Source organism: Pistacia vera, unplaced genomic scaffold, assembly GCF_008641045.1.
Source record: "Pistacia vera cultivar Batoury unplaced genomic scaffold, PisVer_v2 Contig406, whole genome shotgun sequence".
NCBI lineage: Eukaryota > Viridiplantae > Streptophyta > Magnoliopsida > Sapindales > Anacardiaceae > Pistacia > Pistacia vera.
Genome location: NW_022196231.1, coordinates 34,885 through 52,733, shown reverse-complemented (window position 1 = coordinate 52,733; position 17,849 = coordinate 34,885). Strand labels below are relative to the sequence as shown.

General features: G+C 38.4%; 1 protein-coding gene across 1 annotated transcript; it reads left to right on the top strand.

Annotated features, from left to right (window-relative positions):
• Nucleotides 1-4,935: 4,935 nt before the first annotated feature.
• On the top strand, nt 4,936-16,107 carry LOC116142224 (probable mannitol dehydrogenase). Its single transcript, XM_031427659.1, has 7 exons — nt 4,936-5,030; nt 5,139-5,255; nt 5,349-5,769; nt 7,754-7,761; nt 13,215-13,297; nt 13,398-13,553; nt 15,944-16,107. The coding sequence occupies exons 1-7, from the start codon at nt 4,936-4,938 to the stop codon at nt 16,105-16,107; spliced, it is 1,044 nt and encodes a 347-aa protein (XP_031283519.1).
• The last annotated feature ends 1,742 nt before the right edge of the window (nt 16,108-17,849 follow it).

Here is a 17,849-nt window from a genome sequence, read left to right as displayed (position 1 = left end):
TTTGGGTGTCGTTTAACCCATTAGGATGAGCCGAGCTAAGCCAAATGGTGTTTGGATCAATCGATCGATTTTCCTCTAAGGGTGATCCGAGTAGGAGGGGTCTTAGATGTGTTGTGGATCATTGAAGCTAAGGGGTTGATAAAGGTTAGTGATGTTTTGTGGCTGGTGGCTTGGGACAACTAAAGTGATATGGTCACAAGTAATTGAGGAATCGGTTGATAGGGTGTGTGTTTGCATGGCTAAGCTTGTTGTATCTGTGGTGGTGGGTGCCAATCCATCCGTCACGGATGATTTTACCTTGGAAGGCTGATGGTAGGAAGCCAAGTTCCTAGGGTCTGGGGTCATAAGTAGTTTACCTTGGGGTTTACCGAGACGCAGAAGTGGTTCTCGGTTATCTAATTGAATAGGAAGTCAAAAGAATAAAACTGGTTTACCTTTTCTCGTGGGCTTTGATTTTCTGCCCAAATGTTGTTATTCTTGGCTTGTTGTTTCATGAGCGTTGAAAGAGCTCGACCTTAGCCGCGAGATTTGTCGAGGCAGTATTCGTGTTTTCAACCATTGCGTGACTCTTTGTAGAGCAAGATTCTGAATGAAGGTCGATTGCCAGAGGCCCCATGGTGGGTGCCAAACTGTAGATGCTAAAATCTATGGTTACGAAAATAAGGTTTGATCTCGTGCAGTTGAGGCCACTGACAATCTACTGTACCTGAACACAAAGCAAACAAGCATGGAGGTTACTTAGACACCAGTGTGATGTCTGTTGTAGGCACTCCGATGCTCAAGTTAGTAAGGTTGAATGAGACAATTTAGTGAGGATAACGGAAGGATGGGTTACCAGAGGTCAAGTCGGAGATTAGAACCACGACATAGTAGGATAGCTCTTAGGAGTAAGAGCTTGGGTGTTGGTAGGTGTTATTGAGACTGAATGCCTAAACAGGGGAGTGACATCTGTTTATATAGTAGTTGTTGGGTCTTTGTATCCTGATAGGACTCTGAATCGTTAAGGGTAAAGGTCTCATGAATAGGAAAGATCCTGATTCACTTGACTTAATAGTAACAAGAGTCCTAATTTGCCAAAGATACAGAATCTTGAGTGAATTAGGATAAAGTAAAACAAGAAAAATGCTACTTACTTTGGTCTGGAAGGTCTAACCTTAGGTGGGTCACTGGAGTCGCCCATTCTGGAAGAAAACTGGATCTGGAGGTTGTGGTTCGGCCCATGTCATGAGCTTTGGTGCTGATCCAACCGAAATTGGATCACAAGCTTGGGCCGATATAGTGGAACATTTCTGTTTGAGCCTAGCAAGGCTTCGTATGATTTTAGACCCCAACACAAGGATATTGTGTCTTTTATATATTTTTATTTATGAGTGTAATCAATGGTTTTTTTTCTTAATTATTTAATATTATATTATCCATCAATTTACATCCTTATATTTACTTAGAAGGATCATGCATGTTGTAGTAGTTTGTCTTCAGTTTTGATTTTAGTGAATTGTATAATTAAAAACAAATGAATAGATTAATAATTTAGGGACATGAGTAAAGTGTTTTATCCTTTTAGTTTCTTTAATGTATTATACAATGTTCTGAAAACCAGACCGGACGTTCGGTCAGACCGGTTTAACTGGGAGTAGGCAGTATTTTCGGTCCGGTATCTCATAAAAACCAGTATTTACCATTAAACCAGATTGAGCTGCGGTTGGACCACCAGAATACTGTCAAGTCGCGGTCCAATCGCAGCTCAATCTCTCCAGATTCTGGCATCGTTCGACGGAGAAAACACCACCATTTGACATGACGACATCTCCACGACCAAACCCATCCATTTTCAGTGGCCGTCATCCAGCCTTCATCGCTCACTGTCCACCTAAAGTTTACGTGACCGTCAGATTTCTTTTGTTGATTCCGGCGAGTTTCAGTGCCAATGGAACTCCCTAACACCACCATCAGATTCGTCAGCACCTATACATCAAAAGCCCCATGATTCCAACTTCGATTGGCCGTCGATCGTCGCTGCCGCCACCACTCACCTGTCTCTTTGAGTGATAAGGGTGTTTTAGACAGATTTTAAACCTTAAGGGAGTATTGTAATGCCCCACTTGAGGTACGTAGTTAAGATTTGTTGTATTGCTTATATGTTGTTATTTTTGGTCTGGTTGGCCCTTGGATGAATGGATGTTTTGGGTTTGTTGAGTGATTGCCCTGAAAATTATGAAGACTTGGCGAAATGTTGTGTTACAGGATTCGCCGGGGCGAAGAGGTGATGCAACCCATGGGTAGCTGCTGGAGTGTTTCGCCACGGCGATGGATTTGTCTTCGCCGCGACGACGGGTCGGCTGAAAAGTTTTATTAAGTTTTAGATATTTTTTCTTAAGGGCAATTTGACCATTCTACCCCTAATTAGCAGGAAAAGTGGGGAGTAAAATGTAAGAAAATTTCATGGAGAATATGTTAGTATGGGGGTGTGTTTGTAAGGAATCAAAGGATATGGATGGAATTTTCAAGAAATAGCAAGGGCAAAATGGGATGTTTGTGTATAAGTTGAGCTAAAAAGGGGTTAAGTGTAAAGAACCCTTCATTTCATCCATTTCCACCGCCTCTTCCATTCTCTACTTCTTCTCAAATTTCCTTCAATCTTCCAAGGATTTCTAAGGACTTTTTAAGTAGTTTTTAGTAGAGTTTTAATTTAAAGCATCCTAAGGTAAGGATTCTTGCTTTAGATGAGAGTTTTATGATGTTTTGGTTAAAGTCTTATGTTGTGATTGTTATTTAAAGTTGTAGAGAGAAATCAAGTTACCAAAGGAAAGGAGAAGTATTAGAGAAGTTATTTCCTCACAAGGTAAGTAAATCCAACCAAGTTGAGATTCAAGAAAATCTTTTGAGTATAGATTTATATATGTGTAAGTATATTGTTGAGAAATTGAGATGAGATGAATGTTATTTATACTTGTTTTTGTATATACTTAAATATGAGAAGTGTTGAGATTGCTTGATGTTGGGTTGAGTTGATTGAAGTGGAAGGAAGTTTTGAGCAAATTTATAGAAGTGTTTTCCTTTGACAGGGAAATTAGAGAGTATAAGGGAGCCTTTCTCCCATTTTGGATAATTAAAGAAAAGAGAAAAGTTATAGTTTAAGTAGAGCTTTATATGCACATGAGTTGTATGATGAAATGCTCAAGAGAAACATGAGTAAGAGTAGAAAGCCTTAATTTTTGCTACATAGCATAATTGCATCTCATAAGTGCATTAATGAACATGAGTCACATATGTGCATTAATCATGCATTAATTATGCATTAGAAAAAGAAAGTAGAAGAGAGTAGAGAAATTGAGTTTAAACTACTCTAACACTAGAGAGAAAGAGAGAATGAGCACTAGAGAATAAAGAGAAAGTAGTGCTAGACAAGAGAATAGAGTATGTTATGCGATGGGGAACCAATGAGTATGGGTAGAGTATTCCCGCATGTACGCCGCATTGAGAGAGCGGCATGAGTATGAGAGAGAAGTAGTGTAGCCCGTGAGAGTGCATGCGGATGAGGGCTAGACTCGAGTTTACCCAAGAGAGAGTTTTATACACTCACATGGCCAAGGGTTCCGAATCCATGCATAACCAAGTCCGATCGGCTAGAATGAGTAAAAGTCACGGAGACTGGGAGTGAGTCCCAGCCCTGCCTCCAGTCAGATGGGGTCGTGACTAGTTAGAGAGAGAGAGTTAATAGAAAAGAGAAAGAGAAATAGAGAGAGAGAGTGATGGTAATTGTAAGGAAAGAATTAGAGAGAGAGAGTTACAGGGATAGTTGAGTAGAGGATTTACTTACTGAGCATTAGTTGTGCTCACCCCGTTGTTTTCCATGTTTTGCAGGATCTAGGTGAGGACACGGTCGGGTAGGCGTCGGCAAGCGCAGGGAAATGGCTACACTATCCACCTTGTTTTTGATGCTTTTGTACATGATATAACTTTTTGTGTAAAGAATGTATATGTTTAATAAAAGAAAAATCTGGGCCTAACTATTTATGGTATTTTACATGTGTTTTCACTATGTATATTTTTACGAGTATATGCGTAGAATGGAGTTATGACAAGTATTATAGGGGTGTTTTTGATGAATTTCAAACCTTTAGAGACTAAAATGGAATTTTATAGAATATGGTCCAACTGGAAACTGGACCCTTGAACGGGTCATAGTCCGGTCCGGTTTTTGGAACATTGGTATTATATATGTACAGGTAAATGGCCTAGCTAGTACTGCAAGTTCCTCTTCCTTTTACCTTGATTAACGATCACCTGAAAAAAAAAAATGGAATGTCTCTGACTTTGAAACATCTTAATGTAAATGCATAATAGCGTTGGTTTTGCATTGTATATATATAATATCCTTTCTTGGGTTTGTGACACTGTTAAAATCTGCATTTTGGGTAGGGAGGCATAATCCTGACTTGATTATCTTTACGAACGGAACTAATAATCACACATTTAAGGCTCAGTAATTTTCAAAAATACATTCTTATGATTCATTAATAACCACTTAATTGATTTATCGGTCAACTCATTGAATCAAGGCCTTCGCTTCCACCTGTTATGAAGCAAAGTCAAGCAGCAGAGACTTACATTTGATAGAAATATTGGCCTTAGGCCTGGCCCAAAAAGGTTGCTTCTTGAAGACTTTCTTAGAAACTTGATTATTAAATTGTTGACTCCATCACATATGTGTTGTACAAAATATAGAATGTTCAAATATTATACTTCATTAGCTCACCAAATATGTAAGCCAAGCGTAATAGAGTATCTCATCATTCCTTAAAAGTATATGCTTATAAGCACTCTTACGAACAATTGCAATCACATACACAAACAATTAGCTGCATTTCTCTCTCAATACATTCATTGTTAATCCCTCTCTATTTTTTTTTTTTTTTAAAGTGAAAAGAATTTATGGGTCAAGTATCAGAGCAAGTGAATCAGAAAGCCTTTGGATGGGCAGCAAGGGATCCATCTGCTGTTTTCTCTCCCTTTACTTTCTCCAGGGGGTTCCATCTGCATTCTCTCTAGCTCTTTCCATTATATGCTTCTTTTTATTGAAGATTAGGCTTCTGTGCCCAACATTGATAAATTATATCTTTCAACTTAATTTGCAGGGCAACGGGGGAGAACGACGTGACTTTTAAAGTGCTATACTGTGAAATATGCCACTCAGATCTTCACATGGCAAAAAATGATTTGGGAGAATTTTGTACCTATCCTCTTGTTCCTGGGTATATTTTCCTTGTATCATATCATAATATATATTGTACACTCCTATGTGGAAAAATGTAAGGAACAATGACAAACTGAATTGTGTAATGCAGGCATGAGATTGTCGGTATAGTAACAGAGATTGGGAGCAAGGTAGAAAAGTTCAAAATTGGAGACAAAGTTGGCGTTGGGTGTTTAGTGGGATGTTGCCGTTCATGTGAAAACTGTGTCAACAATCTTGAAAATTATTGCCCAAAGATGATACCAACCCAAGGTGCTAAATACTACGATGGAACCACTACACAAGGAGGCTACTCTGACATTATGGTTGCCAATAAGCACTTCGTGGTCTATATTCCTGACGACCTTCCTCTTGATGCCAGTGCTCCTCTCCTTTGTGTGGGTATCTCTGTTTACGGTCCTTTGAGATTTTATGAACTTGACAAACTTGGTAAGCATGTGGGTGTGGTTCGTCTAGGCGGGCTAGGCCATGTAGCTGTTAAATTTGCAAAGGCTATGGGAGTTAAAGTGACTGTTGTCAGAGTTTGAGATTGAAAGTGGCAAAAGGGACAGAAGACTGCCGAAGTATGCCTACAAGAAAGCTTGACAAAGAGGGCAGAAATGAGGGCCAAAAAACATCAAGCAAAAGAGAGAAATTTGTATTCTTGTATTATGTATTCTATAATGTACATTGGCCAATTTATACAGTGGCTTTGAATGCAATAAGGAAAGGAAATAATACTGTAAAGGAAAAACAATAAACTCTTAATTACAAAATATTACAATCAATCAAATCAATCACTGCTTGATTCCAGCATGGATATCCTCAACATTCCATATTTCATCACTCCCCCTCAAGTTGGTGGTTTGTAGATATCGAAAACCCCAAGTTTGCATAATAAATAAGAATGCTGACGACTACACAAAGGCTTCGTGAATATGTCCGCTGGTTGTTCTGATGTTCGTATGTGCCTAGTCCTAATAATCCCTTCCTGAATTTTCTCCCTGACAAAATGACAATCAATTTCTATGTGTTTAGTTCTTTCATGGAAAACTGGATTTGCCGCGATATCAATAGCAGCTTTGTTATCACAGTACAAAATGACTGGTTTTCCTGTTTTTACTCCCAAGTCTTTGACTAATCCAAGAATCCAGACAATCTCACAAGTTGTTTTTACCATTGCTCTATATTCTGCTTCAACTGAAAAAAGTGATATTGTTGATTGCCTTTTTGTTTTCCATGATATAAGAGATCCTCCAATTTTAATGCAAAATCATGTAAGAGACTTTTTGGTCATGGGACATGTAACGCCCCACTTGAGGTACATAGTTAAGTTATGGTGTATTGCTTAAATGTTTATTGTTTTGTTTTTATTTGGGTCGATATATTGTTAATATTTGTTGGTTGGCCCTTAGTTGAATTTTTGTTAAAGTTATTTTGCGAAAAATGTAGAGAAAATCCCTTAAACTTTCATTAGGGTAAAATGGCCTTTTCACTCAAAATTAGTTGAACTTGTGGGGAGTGAAAAGAGATAGAATTTAATAGAGAATGCATTAAAAATGAGGGCATTATTGTAATTGACTAAGGGACATAGATGGAATTTCTAAGAAAGAGCAAGGGCAAAATGGGAAAGTGTGGTTATAAATTAAAGTGTTAGGGGTTTGAAACCCTCATTTTCGTTCATTCCACCCCCCACACTCCTCCTCCTTTTTTCTCTCAAATTTTCATTCACTTTTCCAAGGAATTTGAGGGCTTTTGAGTAGATTTTCATAGGGTTTTGATTCAAGGCATCAAAAGGTAAGGAATCAAGCTCTTTATCTATGATTTATTTGTGTAAAGTTTGAGTTCTTATGAAGTTTATGCTTAGGGTTAAGAGAAGATTGGAATCCAACAAGAATAGAGAGCTTAGGAGAGACTACTCAAGCACAAGGTAAGTAAATTCCACTCAAAATCCAACTCAAGCTAAAATTTAAGAATTCAAGTGAGTAGAGATTTCTTCTAAATATGCATATGTTTTGATTATTGAGAAATTGAGATGAGATTGATGATGAATTATGCTTGTTGTTGGATATATTTGAATATGAGAAGTATATGTGATGATTTGATGATGGGTTGAAATTGGAAGAATTGGAGAAATTTTTGTGGAGTGTGTTTGCCATGTAGGTATGTGATGCTACAAGAGAGTTTTTCTCTCATTTTGGATGGTTTGAGAACTAAATAGAATGATAATTGAATTAGGGTTTGTTTATGCACAATTAATGTTTGATGAAATGCCTAAGTGAAAACATGTTACCAAACTGCCCTGTCACAGCCGTGACTTTCTGAGTGATTTTTGGGCATCTTACGGATTGAACTGGGTTTAGACCAAAACATAAAAGTTGTAGTCCTGTCTCTAAGCTTTAAAACGAGACCAAAACCGTAGCAATCCGAGGTGTATAACTCAAGTTATGCCTTCTTGAGTGTGACCTGCGCAGAATGACAGTTTTGATGCAATATTGCATTTGTGCATTTCAAAAGTGCATTAAGTAAGAAACTTTAAGCATGAACCATCCTTATGCATTAATTGTGCATTGAGAAGTAGTTTGAGAAAGAGTAGAGAACTTTGTGAATGGGCTACTCTAAAAGTAAAGAGAATGAGAAAAACCAAGAATGGGTTGGTGCTTTGTGAACTCCAACCGGAAGTCACGAAGAGTGGGTTGGTGCTTTGTGAACTCCACCCGGCCGTGCCTCCGGTAAGATGAGGCCGTGACATTCCAGTGAGAAAGAATGAGAAAATATAAGAAAGAATAGAGGAAGAGAAAGAGTAGAAGTCACGAAGAGTGGGTGGGTGCTTTGTGATCTCCACTCAGCCGTGCCTCCGGTAAGATGAGGCCGTGACATACAACAGAAAGTTAATAGAAAAGAGCTATGTGAAAGAGAAACAGAAAGAGAAAATAAATGAGATGAGAAGAGTGTAAGGAAAGAATTAAGAGAAAGAGTTACGGGGATAGACGAGTAGAGGATTTACTTACTGAGCATTATTTTGTGCTCACCCCGTTGTTTTTCTTTGTGTTTGCAGGATCTAGGTGAGGACGCGGTCGGATGGGCATCGGCAAGCGAGGAGTAATAGCTACACTGTCCACTGTTTTTGATAACTTTTACTTATGATGCCTTACTTTGTATAAAGAATGATTAAATGTATTAAAAGAAAATTGTGGGCCCATTTACTTTTGCTAATATAAATATATTTACTTGATGTATTTCTATACGTATCCTAGTATGAAGCAGTTATTACAGGACAAGTACCCCAATCTGAATCGTAGTAAGCTGTGATGTCAAAATTCCCATCTCAAGGTAAGAGAAGTCCTAATCCAGGACATCCTTTTAAATATTTAAGCACCTTGATTGCTGCGTCCATATGGGATTGTTTGGGTTGATGCATGAACTGACTTAGTATGTGGACTGCATAACTCATGTTAGGCCTTGTCATGGTGAGATAGATAAGTCTTCCTACGAGTCTCTGGTAGGGAGTTGGATCTTGTAACAGAGGGTCATTTTCTGAAGAGGCTGTCTCACGGTCATATTGCTGTGATGTGAGTTTGATGTTTTGTTCCATAGGAATGATGCTAGGTTTGCATGCTGATAAACCAGAGTCGGATACAAGTTCTAAAACATATTTCTGTTGACTTAGAGAAATACCTGCCGGGGATCGTGCAATCTCAATGCCCAAGAAATATTTTGGTTCCCCCAGATATTTTATACGAAAATGTTTGTTGAGATGTTCTTTTAGGGTGCAAATGCTACTCTCATCGTTCCCAGTGATTAAGATATCATCAACATAAATAATAAGAGCAATGACGGTGGAACCTTTGTGCCATGTGAAGAGAGAGTAGTCATGTTTGGATTGAGTGAATCCCATATTAGTTAGAGCCTCTGTGAGCTTTGTGTTCCATTACCGTGATGCTTGCTTCAAACTATATAAGGACTTGCGTAGACGACATACCATATTCTTCCCCCTGTCTACGAAGTCCGAGAGGAGGGTCCATATAAATTTCTTCATGAAGATCTCCGTGGAGAAAAGCATTATGGACATCCATTTGGTGAAGGGACCAATCACGGAGGGTAGCAATGGACAAGAAGGTCCGAACAGTGACATGCTTGGCTACGAGAGAAAATGTGTCTTGGTAATCAAAACCTTCTCTCTAGGTGAAACCTTTGGCAATGAGACGAGCCTTGTAATGCTCAATGGAGCCATCAGCACGGTGCTTGACCTTGTAAACCCATTTGCAACCAATGGGTTTCCTATGAGAGGGATGAGGAACAAGATCCCAGGTGTGATTCTGAGAGAGAGCACTGAGCTCATCGGCCATGGCCTGACACCAATGTGAATGGGAAACAACTTTAGAGTAACATGATGGTTCCTGGTGTGCAGAAATCTGAGTAATGCAAATCTTGTGGGCAGGGGACACTCGATCATCATTAACATAATTGGAAGTAGGGTAAGTAGTACATGTGGTAGGCTGGAGGGTAGGACAAACATAGTCATCTGTCCAAACAGGTGGGCGAGTGACCCTTGTGGAACGTCTCTGAGGAGGGGCAGGAACAATGGGTGTATTCTCTAGGGGAGGTGGATCAGAAAACTGGTTATCTGGAGATGAAGTAGGAGAAGGACCAGGAAGCTGTGTCTCTACAGAAATTGGTTCAGAGGTGGACTGGGAGGGTCCCATATTTGGAATGGGATGCATGGTATAATAGGGGCTGAACAAGTCTGCTATGGAAGTATCTTCGAAGAGAATGGAAGACTGCTGGGAGTTGTCAGAGGGAGACCTGTCTAAAAAAGGAAAAGAATCTTCATGAAAAACCACATTCCTAGAAACCAGGAAGTTCTCTGTGGTGAGATCATATAGGCGATATCCTTTCTGATGCATTGGGTAACCCATAAAAACACAAGGAATAGCCCAAGGAGAAAATTTATCATTCCCCTTTAAATTTGTAGAGTAGCATAGACACCCAAATACTCGGAGATGATCAACTGTAGGTGGTTTACCAAAAAGTACCTCATAAGGTGTCTTACCATCTAGAGTTCGACTTGGCATTCTATTGATCAGGTATGTGTCCATGACCACACATTAGCCCCAAAGGGTAGTAGGGATGTGGGCTTGGTGTTTAAGGGCACGGGTGACCTCTAAAAGATGTCGATGTTTCCGTTCAACAATGCCATTTTGTTGAGGGGTATAGACACAGGAGCTTTCATGGATAATACCAAGAGAGGAAAAAAGTTTCGAACATTGGGTGTTGAAGAAATCCCTAGCATTATCTGTCCAGACTCGTTGAACTGAAACATCAAATTGGGTTTTGACCATGGACAAGAAATGTCTGATATGAGTGAGTGTCTGGGTTTTAGAGTGCATGAGGAAGACCCACGTTCCCCGAGAGTAATCATCTACAATGGTAAGAAAATATCTAGAGCCATCGTGATTGGCTGTGTGATATGGACCCCATATGTCAATATGAATTAAGGAAAAAATACGGTTTGTGGAAGGCGTGTGTTTGGGAAATTTTGTACGGGACTGTTTTGCAAGAGGGCAAATAGGACAATTGGGTTGTGGAATAGATGCACTATGACCCAGGCGTTGATGCAAAATAAAAGAAGTTTTATTAATGTTAAAAAGACTGTTACAAGACATTGAAGTTTTAGCATCAGGAGCACATATCCAGTAATAAAGGCCTTGGTGAACTTTACCCAAGCCCATCAGTTTCCCAGTCAAACGATCCTGAAATTCACATTTGTTAGGAAAAAATTTTAAGAGACAGACATTATCTTGACAAAGTTTCGAGACAGAGATGAGATTGAACCAGAAAGCAAGAACAAACAAGACATTATGCATAATTAAATGTTTATTGAGACGAACAGTTCCTAATTGGGTAGCTGGTGCATGTGTCCCATTTGGCATGCGGACCGATGTGTATGGTATGGGAAATGTTTTTGAAAAATGCTTGGGATCGCAAACAATGTGGTCATTGGCCCCTGAATCAATTATCCAAAAATTCTCTTTTGTAATATTGGAACAAAAAGATATACCTGCATAGGATGTGGAATTGGGCTGCGAACTTTGATTGAGCAGTTGCAGAATCTGACGATATTGTTCTTGGCTAAACATAGGGACCGTAGCAGTACTCTCAGAATTGACAGGGTGACTTACTTGATTGGCGGTGGCAGATCCAGACCGGTGATTTTGGTTGCGGCCATGGAGTTTCCAACACATTTCTCTTGTGTGGTTCCTCCGTTTGCAAAAATCGCAATAACGATTTTTGTTGGACTTGAATGACCCTTGGGAAGAATTAAAATTTATGAAGTGCGCCGGATTACTACCTGAGTTTGGGCCAGCTGCAAAAATGTGGCTATTTCTGGAGTTTGGGCTGGGAACCAAATTTGGGCCCAAACGATTATTAAGCCCAGTTGGACTTGAGCCGTTGGATGAGGGGATCACATCTGGGCCGTTGATTCCCCCATATAAATTATTGTGTTCACCAGCATTGTGCCTTAGCCTCCCTTTGTCATGTCTAGTGTTCGTTTCAGATGGTCCATTCTGCCGCCGTTGGGAATGGACAGAGAAGGCAATCGCTTTAGTTTTGGATTGGGAGTCAGACGAAGCCAATCTTTGGCTTTCATCTTGGACGGCCAGTTGATAGGTGCGTCGGAGAGATGGCACAGGGGACGTAGCCAATATCTGCGTTCGAAAAGCCAGAAAACTATCATTTAAACCAAGTAAAAATTGTATTAACCTGTTTTGGTCTTTCAGGTGTCTGATCCGGTGAAGAATCGCGGATGGCCCTTCAATCGGTTCTTCAACAGCATCGAGCTAATTCCAAATCACTGAAAGGCGATTGAAATAAACCGTGACTGGAAGATTGTGTTGTTTGATTTCCAGGAGGTTTTTACGCAAAGTGAAAAGCTTTGCTAGATCGAGTTGGCCGTACATCTCGCGGATGTTCGTCCCCATCTCATGAGCGTTTTCGGTCTGAGGCAAGCTGACAACAATCTCCTAGGTTAGGGAGTTGTTGATCCAGGCACGAAGAAGGGTGTTGCATCGAATCCAGTGATGGATTAGATGCTGTTCAGTGGGTTGGAGAAGGGTTCCATCGATGAACCCTTCTTTGTTTTTTGTTACTAGAGCACTCCGGAAATCTCTGGCCCAAGTGGCATAGTTTTGAGATCCGGCCAACGGCTGTTTGATGAGTACCAGTTCCGATCCATCGGAAACCGGTGAGAAAAGGGCATCCCCTGGTTCCGGTCGACCGGTGGCGGCTGGAAGAAATTGGAAAACTGAGTAGGGATTTTGACCCAGCGGGTTAGGGCTTTGACCCATAAACCCGAATGGGAATGGGCCAGGTTGAAAACTGGATCCGGGTTGTTGGTTGGGCTCTAGTGGAGGATTTGGATCAGTGTGGATGTTTGGGCCTGGTGGAGCATTTGGACCAGTGTGGGTGTTTGGGCCTGGTGGAATTTGGTTGTGTGGGCCTTCATTTGTGGCTACGGATGCTGAGTCTGGTATTGTGGTTGGGTCCATTTGTGATGAAAAAAAAAAAAAAAAAAAAACTAATTCTATTGCTTGTTTTGCAGGTTTAGGAAAACAGTGGTTTGGAGAGGACTGTAGCGGAAGCAAAGGTTAGCTCTGATACCATGTCAGAGTTTGAGATTGAAGGTGGCAAAAAGGACAGAAGACTGCCGAAGTATGCCTACAAGAAAGCTTGATAAAGAGGGCAGAAATGATGGCCAAAGAACATCAAGCAAAAGAGAGAAATTTGTATTCTTGTATATTGTATTCTGTAATGTACATTGGCCAATTTATACAGTGGCTTTGAATACAATAAGGAAAGGAAATAATACTGTAAAGGAAAAAACAATAAACTCTTAATTACAAAATATTACAATCAATCACTGCTTGATTCCAGCATGGATATCCTCAGCATTCCATATTTCATCAACTGTAATTAGTACATCTACTAACAAGAAAAAGGAAGCTATTGAACATCTTGGTGCTGATTCTTTTTTGGTTAGTAGTGACCAAGATATATGCAGGTATATTTTTAATTTCCTTTGAAATATATATGTTTGTTTATTTTGCCTATAAACTTGATTTATTTATTTAATTAATGTGACTATCTTGACTGTGCATATAGGCTGCTATAAGCACAATGGATGGTATCATCGATACGGTATCTGCACCTCATGCTCTAGAGCCATTGATTGGACTATTGAAAACAAATGGAAAGGTTGTTCTTATTGGATGTCTAGAGAAGCCATTAGAGCTACCAGTTTTCCCTTTGCTCATGGGTGAGATTTAATGCATTGCATATGACTATGGTACTTTCCTTTCTCTGTTGATTTGGAATTGTGACTAATTATCAATTATTTTCGAATTAAAAATAGGGAGGAGGATAGTAGGTGGATCTGCATGTGGGTGAATAAAGGAGACGCAAAAAATGTTATATTTTGCAGCCGAACAAAGTATAACGGCAGATACTGAGGTCGCAGCAATGGACTACGTCAACGCTGCCATGGACCGCCTTGCAAAAGGCGATGTTAGATACCGATTTGTCATTGATATTAGCAACACATTGAAGTCAAACACTTAGATTTGTTTTCTGTATCTAATTGATTAATGGCTATTGAGTTAGATCATTACCCAAGATTCCAAGTTGTGGGATTTGGATTTTAATAAAATAAATAAAAATTATCGAAGGCTTTGAGCAATACTGTTTTATGCTAGCTTTTGGTTTATGTGGATAATTAAGTACTTAATTAATGACGTAATTACATTCTTGTCTTTAATCTTATATTAATTTTTTTTTATGCTTGATTTTGACACCAATGACTTGCACGTGCAAAGCGCTAAGTAGTTCTTAGAAGTTATACGTGAATGAATATGATAATCTAATGCAGAGATTGAATAATAAATAAAAGACGATTTTTAAAGTAGTTCGGATACTTAACGCAAGTCTTACGTCCAATGTTATTGTATATATGAGAAATTACAAAGATCGCGAATAGCGAACAGCGAGCAGAGGCACAACGACTGATTATTCAAATAGAATATCAAGTCAATCTCGTTCTTGCAGGTTATCTTTGCTCTGAAGATATAGATTACAATCAAAATGTAAGTTTTCTGTATCAGAATCCCAAAAATGAAAAAGAGGGGGGGGGGGGGATTGTTTGTTCTCTATTTATAATAGAAGAATTCAAGGTAATGATTACAAATCTACAAGTAGGTAGGTGTCATGTAAGTCCTTCCTTGCCTCCTATTAGCTGATAACTTAAGATATTTCCTTAAGTTACTTGGGGCTTGGACAAGTGTGCAACTCCCATTCATTTATGGACAAAACTTGAATCTGTCAAGTTGGTGACAGTCGTATTCTCTCTGCCTTAGGGCGACGTGGCAACCCCTGGACAGCACAAAACCTTCCTGAACTCTGATTGGAGCTAGCTGATGTAGGCTTACATCAACCTTGATTTTTTAGGCATAACAAATTTAATATTTGTAAAACATTATAACATGAAATATACAATGGTATAGGTGCTCCAATGATATCGAGAGTTTTTACATCTTATATTATTAGCAAATTACAAGTATCAAACAATTTTATCACGTTAATTTTATTTTTTTTTAGAAGAAAAGTTCAAGTACTTTAAATAATTTAAAAAAAAAAATCATTACCATTTACATATATATATATTGACATAAATTCTAATAATTTAAATAAAAAATATAATTAAATTTTGGAAAACAATTGACCATAATATTACTTTATAAAATTGTGATGATAAAAATAAGAGTGATACTCTTGGCCTCCCACATTTTATCTTTCAAGACCCCACTTCTAAATTTACCCCAATAAAAATGTTTTAGTATATGCAAATGTCTTTATAAACCTCACATTATAGTCCTCAAAATACCCATTTATTTATATTTTTAATATTTTTAATATTTTTTATGCTTTTTATATTGATTAGATGAAATTCATTTACATGTATTTTTACTGCCAACTTCTAAGATTGTAACAATAATATTAAAAAAAATTTGAATGTGCCAAACTAACTTTTAAATTTTTTGGAGAAGTATTGAAGAAGAAAAAATAAAAAAAAAATAAAAAAAAAAAGAGTAACAAAGCAATTTACAATTGCAAAGCATAAATCCCATCTCCATTGTAGCCTCTGCAATGTATTATGTACGCATTGCAGAGGCTACAATGTAAACGCATGTTTGACTCTTAATATTTGCTATTGAAAATCTTGGAGCTTATTCGTTTTTTGTTAGTAGTGACCAAGAAGAGACGCAGGTATAGATTTAATTTGCTTCGAACTACGTTAATTTGTTTAAGTACCTCAATATATAACTTGATCTATGGACGGTCTTTCATGTTTTTTCAATTAATGTGTTATCTTGGCTGTGTATATAGGCTGCCCTTAGCACAATGGATGGGATAATTGATACAGGTATCTCCGCCTCATCCTCTCCTACCATTGATTGGACTATTGAAAACTAATGGAAAGCTTGTTCTTGTTGGTTGTCTAGAGAAACCACCTGGGCTACCAGTTTTTCCATTACTCATGGGTAAGCATATGTATATGAATATGATAATGCCGGCCAACTTGGTGCAAATACTCTTCTTTCTTTTTTGATATGAAATTCTGGTTATTAGTTAACTGTTTTGGAGTTTATATAGGGAGGAAGATAGTGGGTGGATATGCAAGTGGAGGAATGACGGAGACTCAAGAAATGTTGTATTTTGCATCCCAACATAATATAGCAGCATATATTGATGTTATAACGATGGAGTATCTCAATACTGCAATGGATCGTCTTGCCAAAGGCGATATTAGATATTGATTTGTCATTGATATTGGCAACACATCAAAGCGGAGCGTTTAGACTTTTTGTTTTTTGTATTTAGATATTTGATTAACTAAGTTGTCGTATTTTGGTCTTCTATTTTGATTTTAAAATTGAATTGTAATTTGAATAATAGAATTCTTATTCATGGATATGAGAATGTCGTTTTATGGTTTTGGTTTATGTATATAATTCAATATTTAAACAACCTAATTATATGCCTCAAATAACCCCTAGTTATTTAATATTTCCAAAACATTATAAAAGTGAAATATAGGATTGTGATCCCATGATATCAAACAGTCTTTTCGATAAATACAAGGTTTCACCCATATGTTCTCATTAATTATATAGACTCTTCATTTCAACACCAATTATATAGAAAACTTTTACAAATGTATATAAATTATAAGGAGGAAGGGAGGTTATAAAAAACATTAATTGATTGTTGACGTGACAAGAGTACATATGATCCTTTTGATGGATGAGAAATGTTCGATCTATGACATATACAAAATCCAAGCATTCTAACGCAAGCCTTACATAATTCCCCCGCTTTTTGCAGTCTTCCCATAGAATTGAGTTCCAACCCTTCTACGGTGAAATCAGTTTGCCTAATCTCGAAACACGGTAATCATCCTTATTCTTACTTCCATTCAGTTTTCTATCACAACTTTGCTAACTTGAGCGTCAGAGTGCCTAGGGTAAATACCACACCAGTGTCCTGAAGTGCTTTGTCACGCCCCCTCCCGAGTATTCTTTACCCGTCGGATCCGAGCGCTTCGAGGGACTCAGGATCCTAAGAAGAGGGTGAATTTTTCGAAAACAGTTTATAAAAAAAAAAATCTATTCATAAAACTTTAATGATTGTAGTACAACTTAAAATATAATTATGAAAGTATAAATATTAGAAATCAGTTTACATAAAAACGCTTTATCAAAGTGTTCTAATATGTACAAACATCATATCGATGAATGTGCGTTTGTGGTCAATCAAAAGCGTTTAGCATATGCCTCACGTACCCTGTATGCAATCATGAGGAAAAACGTAAAACAGTGAATTATGAAGCCTAATGAGTGGATAATCCAATTTAGAAATGAAAATAACTTCAACCTTAAACTTGCATGAGAAAACACTTGCATTTCATGCAACACGTAACCATTCCCTTAGCGAGACCACCATTTCCTTGTATAAATTCCGAACATGATAAATCCTTAATTCGTATCCACTCGTACCCAACAAGGAATTTTGCATCCTTGCACACACCTTCCAAATACCATGGATCATCATGTGATAACTCATACAAACGATACACTGATCATCAAAGCGGAATAGGCATTTCCTGACACAAAATCCACACCAATACTCATCAAGTGCTCACAAGTTCCACCCCAGCCTATACCCGCTAGGTAGTTTACCAACTCTTCTCACATCATTATTACAACCACCACCACAACCACCACACTAGTACCCAAGGTCCCTAATATAGACAACCAACTAGGCCACCCATAGTCTATCCTTGGGATGACATCATCCACTGTCTATCATAGGGATGGCTAAATCATCACAAGATAGCCATACTCGACCCACAGTCTATCCTCGGGGTGTCATGATATGAAATAATATAGAAGAATCTCAACCACAATCTATCCTAAAGGAGTCATGTATCAATATCCCACCCACGCTCTATCCTCGGGGTGGTACCATCCACAATCTATCTTTGGGACACTCATCACTG

Excerpts from the sequence above, each read along its gene's own strand:
- LOC116142224 (XM_031427659.1), top strand. The coding sequence starts at position 4,936 with ATGGGTCAAGTATCAGAGCAAGTGAATCAGAAAGCCTTTGGATGGGCA. Across the intron at positions 5,031-5,138 it reads CCCTTTACTTTCTCCAGGGG|GGCAACGGGGGAGAACGACG; the intron begins GTTCCATCTGCA and ends CTTAATTTGCAG. Across the intron at positions 13,298-13,397 it reads TAGTGACCAAGATATATGCA|AGGCTGCTATAAGCACAATG; the intron begins GGTATATTTTTA and ends GACTGTGCATAT.